Source organism: Geotrypetes seraphini, chromosome 1 (genome assembly GCF_902459505.1).
Source record: "Geotrypetes seraphini chromosome 1, aGeoSer1.1, whole genome shotgun sequence".
In the NCBI taxonomy this organism is placed as follows: Eukaryota; Metazoa; Chordata; class Amphibia; order Gymnophiona; family Dermophiidae; genus Geotrypetes; species Geotrypetes seraphini.
Genome location: NC_047084.1, coordinates 925,132 through 938,149, shown reverse-complemented (window position 1 = coordinate 938,149; position 13,018 = coordinate 925,132). Strand labels below are relative to the sequence as shown.

The 13,018-nt window shown below is 48.0% G+C and overlaps 1 protein-coding gene across 6 annotated transcripts in view; it reads right to left on the bottom strand.

The window, feature by feature from the left end:
• Nucleotides 1-13,018, bottom strand: part of CHD1 (chromodomain helicase DNA binding protein 1) — a 621,819-nt gene that overhangs the window by 105,634 nt on the left and 503,167 nt on the right. For all 6 annotated transcript variants that reach the window (XM_033962744.1, XM_033963070.1, XM_033962661.1 and 3 more), the window contains one exon: nucleotides 6,501-6,749. In XM_033962744.1, coding sequence (XP_033818635.1) covers nucleotides 6,501-6,749 — 249 coding nt within the window. The remainder of the gene's footprint in view (nucleotides 1-6,500; nucleotides 6,750-13,018) is intronic.

The window sequence follows — 13,018 nt, the reverse complement described above, 5'->3', positions numbered from 1 at the left end:
GCGCGGTATACCCGTGAGCGTGGTATACAAAAGTTTTTGTACATAAAATCGTGGTTTCTGCGCGCTATACCCGTGTGCGCGTTTTACACGGGTGCGCGTTATCTGCGTGAAAATACGGTACTTCGAAAAATTGGGAGCCATGGAATCAAGGGTGAAATACTCACGTGGATTAAAAACTGGTTGGCGGATAGGAAACAGAGAGTGGGGGGTAAATGGACAATACTTGAACTGGAAAAGCGTCATGAGTGGAGAGCCACAGGGTTTGGTGATTGGGTCCGTGCTCTTCAACATATTTATAAATGACCTGGAAATTGGTACGACGAGCGAGGTGATTAAATTCGCAGACGATACAAAGTTATTTAGAATAGTGAAGATACAGAAGGATTGCAAAGACTTGCAATGTAACAAACATACTCGAGAAATGGGCCGCGAAATGGCAAATGAGGTTCAATGTGGATAAGTGCCCTCGGCCTGACCGTCTCTGTGACGACTGAAGAAGCGGGGCCATCAGGTCCATGAGGGGCTGACCCCAAGACTGCACTATCAACTAAAAGGCCACGTGGCTTATATACCACTCTTCGGGATATAGCACGTGACGACTGAGGAAGTCCGCTTGAATATTCTCCACTCCAGCTATGTGGGAGGCCGAGATGTCATGAAGATGCGACTCTGCCCAGACCATGAGCAGAGCCGCCTCCTGTGCCACATGAGTACTCTTGGTGCCCCTCTGACGATTGACATAGGCCACCGCCGTGGCATTGTCCAACAAAACCCTGACCAATTTGCCCGTCAAGAAAGAACAGAAGGCTAACAGCGCCAGACGGACGGCTCTGGTCTCCAGAACATCGATCGACCAGGAAGCTTCCTCTGTAAACTAGGTGCCCTGAGCTGAGTGACCTAGACACTGAGCTCCCCAACTGAGGAGATTGGCATCTATGAGAAGCAATGTGGCTTCTGTGTGAAGCAGTCTGGCTGAGCCAGACTCATCCCTTGAACCACCAACGAAGACTGCAGCGAGCCAAGCCCCGCAGAGGAACAGGATGATCCAGACTGTGCCTCTAGGGTGACCACCTCTGAAGCAGAGCATACTGAAGAGGACACATGTGTGCCTGAGGCCACTTCACCACATCGAGGGAAGCCGCAATCGACTCCAAGAATTGGAGGAAATCCTGCGCCAGAGGACAATGGGATGCCATAAGCAGGCAAATCTGATATTGCAATTTGCTTACCTGGACCTCTGGGAGGAAGACCCTCCCCATGGAGGCATCAAATGCAACCCGAAGATACTCCAGGTGCTGTGAGGGGGGCCAACAGGCTCTTGGCAAGGTTGACAACCCATCCCAGTGACTGCAGGAACTCCATCACCTGAGCCGTGACCCGGGTGCTCTCCTGGAATGACTTTACGCGAATCAACCAGTTGTCCAGGTAGGGATGCACCAGAATGCCCTCTGTCCACAAGGCTGCCGCAACGACCACCATAACCTTGGTGAATGTCCGTGCAGCCACGGCCAGACCAAAAGAAAGTGCACAGAACTGATAGTGCAGACCCAAGATCGCAAAACCAAGGAAGCGCTGATGGGCGGCCCGGATTGGAACATGCAAGTAGGTCTCTGTCAGGTCGAGAGAGGTTAGATACTCCCCTGGCTGAACCGCCAGAATCGCAGATCGCAGTGTCTCCATGCGACAAGTCAGAACTCTGAGAGCCCTGTTGACCCCCTTCAAATCTAAGATGGGCCAAAAAGTCCCCTCTTTCTTGAGCACCACAAAGTAAATCGAGTACCTGCCGGTGCAACACTCCTGAGGAGCACTGGAACCATAGCTCTGAGATTTAGCAATCTTTGAAAGGTTTGACAAAAAGCCTGCTTCTTCCACTCTGCCTGAGAAGCTAGAAAATGATCTGGCAGGGAGCGGGCAAACTCCAGACCATAACCATTCCAAATCACCTCCAGGATCCACTGATCGGATGTGATCTATGTCCACTTGTGAGAAAACTCATGCAGCTGGGCACCCACCGGAACCATAGGGGGCTCTGGCAAGGAGTCATCGGGCAGGACGAGCTGCAGGGGAACCAGTGGGGAGAATCCCAGCCCCCTGACAGGCTCCCCAAAAGGACTGCATGCGCTGAAAGAAACGCCCCCCGGAAAACCCAGAAGTTAGTAAGGTAGCAGCCCCACGCCCAGGGTGGAATCTGCGGAAATCCCTCAGACGCCACATAGCAGTGCCACCTCTAACCGCCAGGCGAGCACGGTCCTCAGGTAGGTGGGGCACTTTAGAGTCCATCAGAGTCTGAACCAACTTATCCAAATCCTCTCCAAACAAAAAAGACCCCTGAAAAGGAAATTTTGTGAATTTAGTCTTGGATGCCGCATTCGCTGACCAAGCATGCAGTCACAAGGTACAACGTGTGGCCACCTCAAAAGCCACAGATTTGGCAGAGGTCCGCACCAAGTCATAGTGGGCGTCCGAGAGGAAAGAGGCCACCATCTCAATCTTCACCACATCTTGATCCACCAAGGGCCAATCATCAGATTCATGGTCAAGAACACGCTCGGCCCGAAACACGGTCCGAGCCACGAGCCCCCCACAAATAGCCTTCTGAATTCCCACAGTATGCCATTTTGCAATAGCGGAGACCACCGCATCCACCACTGGCGACTTCCAAGGTAGGCCTATCCCCCTCCGGGATGGGATACAAATGAACCATGGAGCGCAAAAACCGAAACGGCGCCTTTGGTGTATTCCACTGCGCCAAGACAATATCCCGAAGCATAGGAAAAGAGCGGGACACAGGGCGGATCCCCCGAAGAGGGTCCTTCACACGCGGGGGTCTCAGGTGGCGTTTCCTCAAAGTGTAATGCTGAGGAGACCTGTTGAATCAAATCTGGGAGCTCGTCTCTCTGAAAAAGGCGCATCACGGACGCCTCTTCGCTGGTAGCCAGAAAAACCAACGTCCCGCTACCAGCGGCCATCCCCTTAAGAGGATCCTGGAGGTCTCCCCAAGGGTCCAGGTGCTCATCCAGATCCACACGCTCCTCAGACCACAAGTCTTCGTCCCAAGCCACATGCGGGCGCTTGGATGACGGAGGAGGAGGAGGGAACGTAAAAGGAGTAGAGAGGGGGCAAAGTCGCAGAGGGAACAACCTCCCCCCCGGGAAAACTGCAAAACCCCTGGCCGCCTGAAAATAAGCTCTGCAGAAAGCAAAAAATAAATCAGGGGAAAACCCCCCTGGCAGCCCTATAGGACCTCCTGCCCGAGCAGGGGACCCAGCAGAAACCTGCCCCTGTTTTTCCAAGACAGGGGGACGGTCACCTGATGTGGCAGAGCAAATAAAGGGTTGGCTAGGCAAAAATGGCGAAGTTCCCACCAAAAATAACCCCTCCAGGGCCTGTAGTGGCTGGGAAGCTTCAAATGTCCCAGCCGCTAAAGCAGGCAAGCCAGCATCAGCTGTTAAAGAAACAGCTGTGAGGGAATCTTCAGCCGCTACGGCGGTAAGGAAATCCTTTTTTCCCTCACCACCGGCGGCTAGGGAAGACTGGGCTTCCCCGAAGTCAGCTACCGGCTCGTGAGGCACTGAAGTCGGGAAGACCTGCACAGCATCTACACAGGCCAGATGTGAGGCAAACTGACCACTTTTTCCCTTGAGAAGTGCTCATTGCTTCATACATGACCTAGCTAAAAGAAAAGTGCCAGTTAGTTAAAAATACAGTAATTTATATTAAATTTAAAGGGAAAGCAATCCTTTAGACTGGCACTACCTCAGAATTTCTTTTACAGAACAGACTCCACTTGGCTCTCCAAATAGTATGCCTTACCAACCAGGGGGTAAGGCTTACTGTTGAGACACCTCTAAAAAAATTTGGGGGAGGTGGAAAAAAGGGGGGGGGGGGAGGGACCCAGCACGAGACCCCTGGGGTTTGACCCCTCCCAGAGGTTGGACGGACCCCCAAACAGGGTCCACCCAAGCTCAATCCGGCACCAAAAAGGGGACAAAAAGCCCTAAACAAATTGCAACAGCTTTAAGGGAGATGGGTACAGCTCACCAACACCTGCTGGAGACTGGAAGACTGAAGTAATTAGGGGGATGACACCTGATATATACTATTCCAAAGTTTTGTCTCAGTCTCCACCTGCTGGTCATGAGATATAACCCGCTTGTAAGATTAACCTAAGCCGGTCTGGAGAGTTGCTAAAGAAGTGGATCCTATTATATTTTTCAGCACTTGTATAGCACTGCACATATGGATGTCAAAAGTGTCCCTGGAGGCTTTGCTTGTTTTGTATGAGACCAGTTGCACAGTTGGTATTGATTCACACACACCTAACAAGGTCTTTTTTATTCACACTTTTTGCTTTTTTGGCATACTTGAGGGTGCTCTCATCCATTAGCATTTGTATGCTTTGATTGGAAGGGTTGCAATTATTGAATTCTTTAGGTATATTTAGTCTGTATCACATACTGACACAATCCCTTCTGACCAACTACGTCTTTCTTTATTAAAATAGAATAAGGAAATAGTATGACGGATTTCTATCCTATCACGGTATAGTGTTACTTTAAAAATAAGTCTATTTCTATTTTTTTATGTGTAAACCACTATGATCTACCGTATTTTCACGCAAATAATGCGCACCCGTATAAAACGCGCACACGGGTATAGCGCGCAGAAATCACGATGATATGTACAAAAACTTTGGTATACCGCGCTCACGGGTATACCGCGCATGCTGCCCGACGCTCCTTTCGCCCGCCCTGACTTTCCGTGCGCTGTCCCGACTCTCCGTTCACCCCCCCTGACTTCTGTGCACTGCCCTGACTTTCCGTGCGCTGTCCCGACTCTCCGTTCACCCCCCCTGACTTCCGTGCACTGTCCCCCCTTGAAGGTCTGTCCCCATCCTGAAAGCCTGATGCCCCCCCGACGTCCGATACATCCCTCCCCCCGAAGGACCGCCGACTCCCCAACAATATCGGGCCAGGAGGGAGCCCAAATCCTCCTGGCCACGGCGACCCCCTAACCCCACCCCGCACTACATTACAGGCAGGAGGGATCCCAGGCCCTCCTGCCCTCGACGCAAACCCCCCTCCCCCCAACGACCGCCCCCCCCAAGAACCTCCGACCGCCCCCCCAGCCGACCCGCGACCCCCCTGGCGACCCCCACGACCCCCCACCCCCCTTCCCCGTACCTTTGGTAGTTGGGCCAGAAGGGAGCCCAAACCCTCCTGGCCACGGCGACCCCCTAACCCCACCCCGCACTACATTACGGGCAGGAGGGATCCCAGGCCCTCCTGCCCTCGACGCAAACCCCCCTCCCCCAACGACCGCCCCCCTCAAGAACCTCCGACCGCCCCCCCAGTCGACCCGCGACCCCCCCTGGCGACCCCCACGACCCCCCCACCCCCCTTCCCCGTACCTTTGGTAGTTGGCCGGACAGACGGGAGCCAAACCCGCCTGTCCGGCAGGCAGCCAACGAAGGAATGAGGCCGGATTGGCCCATCCATCCTAAAGCTCCGCCTACTGGTGGGGCCTAAGGCGCGTGGGCCAATCAGAATAGGCCCTGGAGCCTTAGGTCCCACCTGGGGGCGCGGCCTGAGGCACATGGTCGGGTTGGGCCCATGTGCCTCAGGCCGCGCCCCCAGGTGGGACCTAAGGCTCCAGGGCCTATTCTGATTGGCCCACGCGCCTTAGGCCCCACCAGTAGGCGGAGCTTTAGGATGGATGGGCCAATCCGGCCTCATTCCTTCGTTGGCTGCCTGCCGGACAGGCGGGTTTGGCTCCCGTCTGTCCGGCCAACTACCAAAGGTACGGGGAAGGGGGGTGGGGGGGTCGCCAGGGGGATCGCGGGTCGGCTGGGGGGGCGGTCGGAGGTTCTTGGGGGGGGCGGTCGTTGGGGGGGAGGGGGGTTTGCGTCGAGGGCAGGAGGGCCTGGGATCCCTCCTGCCCGTAATGTAGTGCGGGATGGGGTTAGGGGGTCGCCGTGGCCAGGAGGGTTTGGGCTCCCTTCTGGCCCGATATTGTCGGGAAGTCGGCAGTCCTTCGGGGTGGGGGTGCGAGTGGTCCTGCCGGGGAGGGGGATGTATCGGACGTCGGGGAGTCGGCCGGGCAAGAGGGCTTGGGCTCCCTCTTGCTCCGATCGTGGATGCGGGTGCGGGTGGGAGCGCGTGCGAGCGGTCGTTCGGGGTGGGGGTGCGAGCGGTCCTGCTGGGGGGGTGAATCGGGCGTCGGGCGGGGTGGGAACTATGTTTTAAAACTTTTGTATACCGCGCTCACGCATATAACGCGCGAGGGGTATGCGCGGTAGGTAAAAACGCGTATAACGCACGCGTTATATGCGTGAAAATACGGTACATATCAGTAATGGTGGTAATATTGTTTTAAATAAGCAAACATGTTGTTTACAGTGAAGGTCTATCTTTGGAAAATCAAATATGCAATTTCTAGCGCTTTATGTTTTTGTTCTTGCAATCTGATAACCAATGCACAATTGAAATTTGCATGATCACCTTTTCATCTTTGCTTTCTTTTTCTTTCAGCACAAGCTCTTTCAGTTTTTCTCTCTTCTCTTTTGCTTCTTTTTCTTTTACATCCTTTCTGTCCTCCTTTTCTTTTTTGGATTCTTTTTTGTTTTCTTTCTCCTTTGACTCTCTTTTTTCTTCAGTTTCTTTCTTTGCACTACTTTCTGACTCTATTATTTCTTCGTTTTCTTTTTCTATCTTCTTTTTATTAAGAAGTTTAACTGATGCAACCTCCTCCTGAAATATAAGAAATACATTTGTCACATGATATAACTGTTTCTTTCTTTCCAATAGGCAAGTATTTTTTAAACAATGTTTATATCAGAAAGATTCAAAAACAAACAAAAATTTCCCTCCTTCTATGTTTGTTTTGAATTATTTAACCCCCCCCCCCCCCCACTTAAAAGACAAAACAAACAGAACAAGGCTGGGAAGAGATGCTAAATATTTGTAAAGGATAATATGTTTGTTTGAAGATAGGACTTTAACTATCCTGAAACCATGCATTTTGAAATGTTTATGAGCCATAAAAATGAAAAGAAAAGTTCTACCTCCACTAGGTTTTAAAATTCCATCTTCAGTGTTTATCTAATATAATAAAACGGTAAGCCGCGCATTCGCACTTCCTATGTGTGCGCCGGTTTTCCGTGAGCTGTAGCAACCCATAGGAAGTGCGCATGCGCGGCTTACGGTCTGGCCTCATGTGAGGCAAGACAAGTGCGCATGCGGGCCCTTCCCTGCTCTCCACCTGCGGAGCAGCGGCTGCCGGCCGCTAGCACCCCCTGCCCTCTCCGTCGCCTCCCGGCTCCAGCGGCATAGGCAGCACTATAAACACGCTGCTTCACGCCCTTCTCTACCGATTTCCTCTGCCGCGTCTCTGATGACATCATCGGAGACAGACGCGGCAGAGGAAATCGGCAGTAGAAGGTCGCAAAGTAGCATGTTTAAAGTGCTGCCTACACGGCTGGAGCCCCGAGATTTGTCAGCGGTGGGAGGGTCAGAAGCAGGCCGGATTGACAACGGCAGTAAAAAAGGGGGAGGGGGGCCGAACGGAGCAGGGAAGAGAAGGTAAGAGAAAGGGAAAGGGGGGGGGGATATGCTGCTACTGCTTTTGCACCTGCACAGGAAAGGTGGGGGGATAGGAGGGAAATGCTGTTGATGCTGCATAGGCAAGTGGGATGGAAATGCTGCTGCACAGGGAACTGGGGGAAAAATGACAGACAGAAAGAAAGAAAGACACAGGGGCAGGGAGAGGGACAGAAAGACAGACAGAGAAAGGGGGCCAGAGAGAGAGTCAGCGGGAGAGGGGTGTGCTGGGGGGAGACAGAAGGGGCCATGGAGAGATAGGGAAAGGGGGCTGCTTTGGGGAGAGGTGTGCTGGGGACAGACAGCTTTGCTCTGGGGGGGGGGGGAAGACAGAAGAGGGCCATGGAGAGACATTTGGGGGGGAGGTGTGTGTGCTGAAGACAGACAGACATATATTCTAGCACCCGTTAATGTAACGGGCTTAAAGACTAGTTAGTACATAAAACCGAAGCTATTTACCTTTAACAGGCATAATAATGATTTACAACTTTCAAATGGGTAATGCTTCAAAAAAGGCATTAAGATCTCAAAGAGAGCTTCACAGTGTACAGAAATCTATCTTCCTTTTAAGTATTAAAAGTCTAGTCCAGTCTAATCTTTGATTTATACACCAGGTCATCTCGTGATAGAGCTTTACTCGGTTCACAAATAATTAAAATCAGGTAACATATGGAAAAACCTAATGAAGCTGTTTTTTAAAAACATGACTCTTAGATTCAGATGGAATTCAAGCAGTTTTTGTATGAATCATGAAAAGGAATCTAGGGCCTTTCCATCTCTCCAGTATTATCACATATTTTTTGCACATGGCCCATCAGCATGCCATTTATAGGAAGCAATATTGTATTAGGAAATCAAGTGTTGAGTTTTAGCACTTGGCTCTAATGCACAGTAACTGCATCAGCCCCTCTGAGCTCTGGAACACTGAAGAAAGAAGTGCATTTCCTTTAATACTGAAAAACAAATACCGTATTTTTCGCTCCATAAGACGCACCTGACTATAAGATGCACCCTAGATATAGAGGAGGAAAACAAGAAAAAAAATATTTTAAGCCAAATGGTGCACTAATATATTTAATAAAATATAACAGAATAATATTTCAACCATGTAAAGTTAACAGCAGTATTAAGAACCATCATCACTGTCATTAAAAAATGAGGAGAGACTTTTAAGGTTCAAGCACTCTTCTAGTTTTCTGGAAACCCCAAGAACTCATCATCACTAGTGTCAGAATTTAAGAAGCTCAGTTGCTCACAATCACTGATATCACTTTCTTCGCTATCTTCATATATGATACTATCTTCAATTTCATCTAAGACATTGCTAATGTCACATTTTTTGAATGACCGTGCAACGGTTTCATCTTTCTCTGAGTGCCATGATGTTTTAACCCATTCACAAACTTGAGTGATAGTGGGCCCCTTCATTCGTCCAGTAGATGTCAGATCATGATTACCAGCAACCATCCATTTGTTCCACTCTGCTCGCATAAAAACTTTAAATGGTTTGTTGATGGAAACGTTGAGAGGTTGCACCTGACTAGTAAGACCCCAGGAATTAAAGCTAGATGAGTCTTCACTTCTTTAAAGCACATTTTTGTAGTTTCGCTAATATGTGCTCTAAACTGGTCAAGCATTACTAAAGCAGGTTTTTTCAGAAGCCCTCCAGGATGTTTGGACTACACTTTTTCAACGAATACTCTCATTCCATTTTCAGCTATTCACCCTTTCTCATTAATATGCACAACAACTCCTTGTGGAATCACTTCTTTTGGAAACCTTTTCCTTTTGAAAATTAACATCGGTGGCAATTTGGTGCCTTCAGCACAGCATTACAACACAACTATGTAATGTGTTTTCTCATGTCCTAAGGTTTTCACAGTTATGGTTTTGGCACCTTTCAGATCAAGTCTTAATAAATGGCACATCAAAGGTTAGCGGGACTTTATCCATATTCCCAATCTGGCCAATTTCAAAATCATTTTTCTTCATAGTATCAATTCTAAATTTATGGAAAGACAGAATCTTAGATTCATATTGTTTTGGCATTTTTTGCGCAATTCTAGTTTCGGTGCGCGTAGCAAGGCCACATTGTAGCACTATGATGTTGATCCAGTAAAATCCTGAATGCCTTTATCAACAGCAATGCGTTTGGCTTCAAATATTATCATTTTTGTAGAAACTGAGAAGCCATTATTCTGGTGACTTGTGATCCATTCTTTCATGTCCACGTCTAACTGTGGCTACTTTGCAGCATGCACACATAAAGTGTGCTTATTTTTATATACTTTTTGCAGCTGATCCTCCTGTTTCTTCCATTCTCTTATCATTTTTTCAGTTACAGGTGGCCCAAAATGTCTCTCCGCTGCTGTTTCCATGTTCCTTAGCATATTTTAGTACTTCCAGTTTAAAAGGAATTTTATATGCTAGTCTTTTCTTTTCAAACTTATATGAAAAGGCTGATTGCTTCCTTAGAAATCTGGTCAATAAAGTTAGAATTGTTTCTAAGGTATTTGGCTGTTTGTCTTTCAAATCCAACATCTAGTTTAACTGAGTGCTCATAATGTTTGGAAAGCACTTCTTTTTTGTTTTTTCATAAGACCTCAGAACCACCACTCCTCCGTCCCACCAAAGTGTATATACGGGGAGTTACAAATGGTGAAATCCTCACCGGTCTCTTAAAAGTTTTAAATAACATGCATTTCTTAGTGTATTATTACTTAATTTAGTAATGGTGAAATCTTGTTTTTCATGCGGACTGAACGGTAAGACCCGACATGTTTCACTGAAGTTTCGTCAGGGGTCTACCCACTACCGCAGCCATGCACTTCAAATCCATTAGTGTTATGAGGTCTTATGAAAAAACAAAAAAGAAGTGCTTTCCAAACATTATGAACACTCAGTCTTTTCTTTTCGACATCTGTGTACCGGTATGTAGCATGAGGCGGTAATATTTTTCTGCAAGGAAATACAGTAAGTTGTGGGCCAAATTTGTTATTAAGATACTTAGGGGTCCTTTTATTAAGGTACGCTAACCGATATAGCGCGTGCTAAAGACTAGCACATGCTAAATGCGCACCTTAATAAAAGGACCCCTTAGTCTTAGTAGAAGTATAGGGTTACAACCTCTCCCCACAGTCCTTGGGCTCTGAACCATGTCCTCCCTCTATGCCAGGCTATGAACCAAGCCCCCTTCCCTGCCAAGCTCTGCACCCAGCCCCCTTCCTTCCCGGCTATGGAGCCAGCCCCTCTCCCTGCCAGGCTCTGTACCCTGCCCCCCCTCTGGTGATCTAGTGGTAGGCCAGGGCAGGAGGGATCCGTTCCAACCAACTAACAATTTTTACACCCCCACTACCTTTTTAAATCATCCCCTGTACCCCGTCCAGTACTTTTAAATCATCCCCCAGTACCTTTTTAATAAAATCATCCCCCCCACACACCCCAGTACTTTTAAATCATCCCAATATTTTTAAATCAACCCCCCGTACCTTTTAAAATCCCTCCCTCCCTAGATAGCTGTCTTGTCCTATTTCCTGGTCAGCGGCGCACAGGTCAGGAGCATGGTCAGGCGTGAGCTTTCCACGCTCCCACCTGGCCCTATGCCATTTTCTGAATGGTTGTCATTAGTTCTCACGAGTTCTGAAAGAATTGAAGCTAGCCATTCAGAAAGTGGTGTGAACACAAGCGGGAGCGCGGAAAGCTTACTCCTGACCTGTGTGCCGCTAGCGAGGGAGGGATATACGCTGGACCACCAGGTACTATGATGGTGGGTGGGTGTTTTAAAAGGTGCGGCGACAGCGGGTAGGTAGGTGGGTGTGTTTTAAAAAGGTGCGGCGGGGTGCTTTAAAATGGTGCAGGGGGAGGGTTAAAAATGGTACCTTCGCTCCATAAGACACACCAAGATTTCTACCCATTTTTGGGTGGAAAAAAGTTCATCTTATGGAGTGAAAAATATGGTATATACAATGAAATGCACATTTTCAAGCTAACAAATTTCAATTCTAAAAACTGACAACAATTATTTTCTATCTTTATTGTCTAATCATTTTCTTTTCCCAGCTGGATTTGTCCTAGTCTCTTTACCACATTCTCTTGTTGGTTTTCTCTTGTTCTTTTCCAGGATCTCATTTCCATTGTCTGTTTCTTCACTTTTCCTGTCTTTCTTTCTTACATCTATTTATTCTTTTGTTCTCTTTTTTCTCCATTTTTTTCAACTGCCTTTTATTTAAGCTAGATTCCATTCTTTCTTCTCCTCCCAACCTCTAATCCTGTCTTCCTCTACTTCCTCCGCTTATCTCTCCAGTCCTCCCATTAACCACCTGTCTCATTCTTTCCCTAGCCTCTAATTCCAATTTTTCACCCACTTTCTAGTCAACCATTTTTCCCCCTGTACTCATCCCCTCCCCAGCCTTATCTACTTTCTTTTTTCACACATCTCATAATGGATTAATGACTTCATGTAGAAGGTCATGTAAAAATTATACCTAAGGATCTGGCTGGTAAGCATGGAATTTTGAAAGAGATGTTTCCCAAACTTGTTCAGGATTTTTCCCTCTCTTCCTGGAGGAGTGCTAGCATAAGCTCTGGAACTGCTAGCTTTCTTAAGTGCAGACTCTACCAGGAGGAACTGGTGTAATTGAGATTATTCTGGACAAGATTGTACTCTGTAAAGAGAATCCAGCTTTCTGGGAGCCACTGGGACCAGAAGTGGAGCCCCCTCCCATCCGTTTTTAAACATAATATCTTTTATCAGGTTATGAAAGGGCAGTTTCAGACAGTTTTGGGGAACCTGCTGAAAATCCAGGGCTTCAAAGAGTTCTGCCTTGGGTTTAGACTCTCACTCCATTTTCACTGGAAGAGCCTGGCCCATTTAAGAACATAAGAATAGCCTTACTGAGTCAGACCAATGGTCCATCAAGCCCAGTAGCCCGTTCTCACGGTGGCCAATCCAGGTCACTAGTACCTGGCCAAAACCCAAGAAGTAGCAATATTCCATGTTACCGATCCAGGGCAAGCAGTGGTTTTCCCCATGTCTCTCTCAATAACAGACTATGGATTTTTCCTCCAGGTAATTGTCCATATTTTTCTTAAAACCAGCTACGCTAACCGCTCTTACCACAACCTCTGGCAATGCATTCCAGTGCTTAATTCTCTGAGTGAAAAAAAATTTCTTCCTATTGGTTTTAAATGTATTTCCCTGTAACTTCATCAAGTGTCCTCTAGTCTTTGTAATTTTTGATGGAGTGAAAAATCAATCCACTTGTACCCGTTCTACTCCACTCAGGATTTTGTAGACTTCAATCATGTCTCTCCTCAGCCGTCTCTTTTCCAAGCTGAAGAGTCCTAACCTTTTTAGTCTTTCCTCATACGAGAGGAGTTCCATCCCCTTTATCATCTTCTTCGCTCTTCTCTGAACTTTT